General features: G+C 40.7%; 1 protein-coding gene across 1 annotated transcript in view; it reads right to left on the bottom strand.

Annotated features, from left to right (window-relative positions):
• Nucleotides 1-1922: 1922 nt before the first annotated feature.
• CEP20 (centrosomal protein 20) overlaps nucleotides 1923-5735 on the bottom strand; it is a 25219-nt gene continuing 21406 nt past the window's right edge. Inside the window, exon 5 of the mRNA XM_032269626.1 lies at nucleotides 1923-3764. Coding sequence (XP_032125517.1) covers nucleotides 3688-3764 — 77 coding nt within the window. The 3' untranslated portion in view covers nucleotides 1923-3687. The remainder of the gene's footprint in view (nucleotides 3765-5735) is intronic.

Below are 5735 nucleotides of genomic sequence, written 5' to 3'. Positions count from 1 at the left end.
CCAACATGGTGAAATCCTGTCTCTACTGAAAATACAAAAATTAACCAGATTTGGTGGTGGGCACCTGTAATCCCAGCTACTTCAGAGGCTGAGGCAGGAGAATCGCTTGAACCAGGAAGGCAGAGGTTGCAGTGCGCCGAGATCGTGCCATTGCACTCCAGCCTGGCCAACAGAGTGAGACTCTGTCTCAAAGGGAAAAAAAAAAAAAGACATAAAGGAAACTTAAATGCCTGTTATTAAGTGAAAGATGCCAGTTTGAAAAGGCCATATACTGTATGGTTCCAACTATACAACATTCTGGAAGAGGCCGGGAAAGGTAGAGCAGAGAGGATTTTTCCGGGCAATGAAACTCTGCATGATACAGGCTGGAGTAATCTCAGTACTTTGGGAGGCCAGGATGGGCAGATCACTTGAACTCAGGAGTTCGAGACCAGCCTGGACAACGCAATGAGATTCCAACTCTGCAAAAAATACAAAAATTTACCAGGTGTGGTGGCACGTGCCTACAGTCTCAGCTATTTGGGGAGGCTGAGGCAGGAGGATCATTTGAGCCTGGGAGGCAGAGGTTGCAGTGAGCCCAGATCACACCACTGTACTGTAGCCTGGGTGCTAGGGTGAGACTGTATCTTAAAAATAAATAGATGCATTTTGACTTATTTTTAACTCCTGGTAATTTTATTGAGACATAACCCCGTAAGTCAAAGAACATCTCTACAATCAAGAGTGAACCCCAATGTAACTGTGGACTTTGTGTGATGATAATGTGTCAAAATAGGTCCACCCATTGGAATAAATGTGCCACTCCGAGGCCAGATGTTGATAGTGGGAGAAGTTATATATGCATGAGTGCAGCAGCAAACAGGAGCTCTGTAATTCTGGTCAAGTGAGCTGTGAACCTCAAACTGCTCTAAAGACAAAAGTCTGCTTTTATAAAGGTAGCTGGACTTTTTTTTTTTTAGACAAGAGTCTCACTTTGACACCCAGGCTGGAGTACAGTGGCGTGATCTCAGCTCACTGCAGCCTCCGCCTCCCAGGTTCGAGCAATTCTCCTGCCTCAGCCTCCCAGGTAGCTGGAACTACAGGCGCAAACCACCACACGCAGCTAATTTTTGTATTTTTAGTAGACACAGGGTTTCATCATATTGGTCAGGCTGGTCTCGAACTCTTGACCTCAGCTGATCAACCCACCTCTGCCTCCCAAAGTGCTGAGATTACAGGCGTGAGCCACCGCACCTGGCCAGTAGTCTTATTTCACTTTTATTTTAAAAAAATTCCTGAATACCATGCAATCCTCGAATTGTGGTTACCAAAAAATCAAATACCTAGTGGCTGGGAAGCATTGCCCCAAATGCCTTTAAAGGCATATTCTCACAAATGTTCATCTTTCATGTACACTTGCCTTTAAAAGAACACATCAAATTTTACATAATCACAAAGGTATGTGAGTGATATACAAATGTGTTCTTGCACATCATTATAAGGCTATTAGTTTGTTCTATGCAAACATATATGCTAAGCTTAAATTTATCTTCTTCAAAAGCCACCTCTGCTCCTGCTATGAGGTTTTAGATAGCCCAAGTTTCACAGTTCCTAAATCCCTCTCTGTTCCCATTCCCATCCTGTTTTTGTGTAAATAAGTTTTCTCCTAAAACTTCTCTAGCATCTCTAGAAGATAACTTCTCCTGACAATTCCAAGAAACCCATGAGCAAGGTACTTAACACGTTTATGAGAAAAGCTGGCTTGTCCTCTGCGCTTTTCCTTCCTTCCTATAAACATGTGCAGACACCAGGAAAGTCCCCCTGCCTCCACCCATCAACAGTGAAGCTTCTGAAGGTCCGGACAGAAGGCCGGCAGCCATCTCCAATCATTCTTCTGTTTTTGATGTATGTCTTCTGATGACAGAACAGTGATATGAACACCCTTTGCACAAAAGTAACTTATTTTTTTTTATTAAGTGATACACTGAAAGTATAAAAAATTGCCTCAGTACAAACAAGTTACAGAATAATGCATACCAAAGTGCTATGGACTACATGCGACAATTCTGTTTAGCTTCCATTTTGATGATTTTATGTCAGTATCCAAAATTATATCCTCTGGCATTTTTTCCTAATCTAGTCCTACATGATTACAATTCCTGAGGTAAACTGAGTGTTCATTGCCAACATCCTTGGATAACAACCAAGCCCCCTGGGAGAATTCAGATATTTATATTCCCACATACAATATGATGGAATTCATAATTGTAATCAGATATTACAGACTAAAAAATAGAAAATGGGCCCTTGTAATACTTCTGCATCTATTTGTAATTTTACCAACAGGGCCTCTTTAGATCTTGTGTAAGTATAGTTTAAAGTGATAAGTATAATTTAAATGGGTTTCATTAAGAATGTTTTGCATTTAGATAAAAATTGACTAATCTATGAGAGGTGAACACTGACTAGCATCACCAAATAGAAAATCCAAAGTCTGAACAATTTGCAAAGGAGCACAGAACTGACACCCTAAAGAGGACGCCAATTATGCCAACTACAGCTCTTACCACTCTTCCCCATGGAAAACCTTTAAGCTAAATGTTGTCAGTGTATAGGTGCCCAGGCAAAGTTTAATTCTGAATACACTATAGGACTTCTGCCAATCAGGAGCTGTCTACCACCACAGTCAGTTGTTTTCAATGAAATGAGCCTGTGGACACTACATTAAAAACTTTAATAAATATCAAAGTAGTGTATTAGATAGCACATTTGATTTTTTTATACCAAGAATAAAAATTGATATTTAATAAAAGTTTTGGAGCCCAAACAAGTAGGGGGCTGGCCCTCTCCTGGCTCACTGCTGACTGCACATCCTGGGCCACATGGAGGTTAAACAATGCCATCTTTGAAAAATCACTTTCTGGTATTTCTCCCAAAGCCTGTCTCTTCATGCTTACTTCATATTCTTTATCTAATAAAATAAACTCTTTGTATTATTTACAGCAAAATTGTTACAGCAAATTTATTTCCCTTCTACCTTTTAATTAAATCTTCTAGTAGATGCCAAAATAGTCTAAGAAAAGAAAAAGTACATTGTTGCCTATTGAAAAGGTAATACAAAGAAAGCCCTTTCATTTCCTTACAAACTTGAAGGGCCTTTATAATACTTCCTAAATGGCCAGGCTAGGCGGCTCACGCCTGTATTCCCAGCACTTTGGGAAGCCAAGAGAGGCAGATCACTTGAGGTCTGAAGTTCGAGACCCGCCTGGCCAATATGGTAAAACCCCATGTCTACTAAAAATACAAAAATTAGCCGGGTGTGGTGGCACAGGCCTGTTGTTCCAGGTACTTGCGGGAGGCTGAAGCAGAAGAATCGCTTGAATCCGGGAGGCAGAGGCTGCAGTGAGCCGAGATCGTGCCACTGCACTCCAGCCTGGGTGACACAGCGAGACTCCGTCTCAAAAACAAAAAATAAAACCAAAAAAAACCCCAATACTTCCTAAAAACAATATATATTTTTTTCAAGTGAAATCCAATAATCTAGATGACAGAGTTGGCTTTTATTCACAGACGTAGTTAAACATGAGGTGTGTTTTGTAGAAACTAAAATTTCTACAGACACTAGCAGTGCATTTTGGTAACACTTGGACAATAAATAAGTTATTTAATCCATATAATTTTAAGATAAAAGATACCCAAAATGAAGCATCATCTGTGTACTGCCTGAGAAACATGAAGATCTTCAATGTTAGCACTTTTCCGCTCCTCCTTTCTTAGGTGATCATCTGAAATGCACAGAAATCAATGTTAATACTTATCCCAAGTCAAAATAGGCAGATAGGTAGATACATCTACAAATACTTTAGGATGTTACATATTTAATATTCTGAGTTCTTTAGACGGTTTAGGATGATAAAAAAAAACTCATTATTTTTTTAAAACTATTGATGAAATGAGAGGCCTGGTGCAGTGCCTCACACCTGTAATACCTGCACTTTGGGAGGCCAAGGTGGGTGGATCACCAGAGGTCAAGAGTTTAAGACCAGCCTGGGCAACACAGTGAAACCCCCATTGCTACTAAAAATAAAAAAATTAGCCAGGCGTGGTGGCAGGCACCTATAATCCCAGCTACTTAGGAAGCTGAGGCGGGAGAACTGCATGAGCCTGGGAGGTGGAGGTTGCAGTGGGCCAAGATAGTGCCATTGCACTCCAGCTTGGGTGACAAGAGTGAAACTCTGCCTCAAAAAAAAAAAAAGAAAAGAAAAAGAAAAAAGAAATCAGAAATGTCTGGCACTAGAAACTCTAATTATTCAAAAGTGTTTCTTAACTTTTTTTTAAGTGGGTGGAGTGCAACCTGCAGTACACCCATGCATAAGTAGTTACAAACCTCTCTTTTACATGTAAGGAATGGAATTTCTAAGAAAGGACAAGGTGTTCAATCAGCATTTTGAGGGTTGCCAAAGCTCTTCAATTAAAACACAACGAAAAACACTTCAAATAGAAATAGGAAGTGTTGGCTCACACCTATAATCCCAGCACTTTGGGAGGTTAGGTGAGTGAATCGCCTGAGGTCAGGAGTTTGAGACCAGCCTGGCCAGCATGGTGAAACTCTGTCTCTACTAAAAATACAAAAATTAGCTGGGTGTGGTGGCGGCTGCCTATAATCCCTGCTACTTGGGAGGCTGAGGCAGGAGAATTGCTTGAACCCAGGAGGCAGAGGTTGCAGTAAGCCAAGATATTGCCATGGCACTCCAGCCTGGGTGACAGAGCCAGACTCTGTCTCAAAAAAAAAAAACAAAAAACAAAAAACCTAGAGACAGTATCCTAATGCAACAAAGATGTAATGCAAAAACTAGATTCCTGAGAATGTATGAGCCCCAAACACTTTCTACAACTGATAAAACATCTTTCTTATAACAATTTTGATAATAGGAAAAAAAGAATATAAATTTAGATAAGCTGCTAGAAAATGAAATTTTATCACCAGAACACCTACTGGATTTTCTAATTCTGCAATGTGATTATATACATGATTTATTAGTCCTCAGCAGCTTCTCAGTGCCAACACCACTTTAAAGGTCTGGATATCAGATGGAAATCTCTCTCCCTTTATTTTAGGTAACTTTGCTAGTCAGAAAAATATTAACAATTTCCTTAGAAGGCAACAATTTTAGGTCTTCTAGAAAAATGTTATAAAACATGAAGTCTATTATGCTTGACAGATGTGCAATAAAGTTGAGCTGATGACTGTCTCTATTATGAAAATCTGGTCTTTCACTTACAATAAAAATCTTAGCCAGGCATGTAGTCCCAGCTACTTGGGAGGCTGAAGTGGGACGATCACCTGAGCCTGTGACATCAAGGCTGCAATAAGCCATGATTGGGTCACTGCACTCCAGCCTGCGTGACAGAGTGAGACCCTTTCTCTTAAAAAACAAAACAAAAAAAATAGCAGGGCGCGGTGGCTCAAGCCTGTAATCCCAGCACTTTGGGAGGCTGAGGCAAGTGGATCACGAGGTGAAGAGATCGAGACCATCCTGGTCAACATGGTGAAACCCTGTCTCTACTAAAAATACAAAAAATTAGCTGGGCATGGTGGCGCATGCCTGTAATCCCAGCTACTCAGGAGGCTGAGGCAGGAGAATTGCCCGAACCCAGGAGGCAGAGGTTGCGGTGAGCCGAGATCGCGCCATTGCACTCCAGCCTAGGTAACAAGAGTGAAACTCCGTCCCAAATAAATAAATAAATAAATAAAT

Source organism: Sapajus apella, unplaced genomic scaffold (assembly GCF_009761245.1).
Source record: "Sapajus apella isolate SASKATOON/1434 unplaced genomic scaffold, GSC_monkey_1.0 scaffold196, whole genome shotgun sequence".
Taxonomy (NCBI): Eukaryota; Metazoa; Chordata; class Mammalia; order Primates; family Cebidae; genus Sapajus; species Sapajus apella.
The sequence above is the reverse complement of the archived record's forward strand: the minus strand, read 5'-3'. Positions and strand labels throughout refer to the sequence as shown.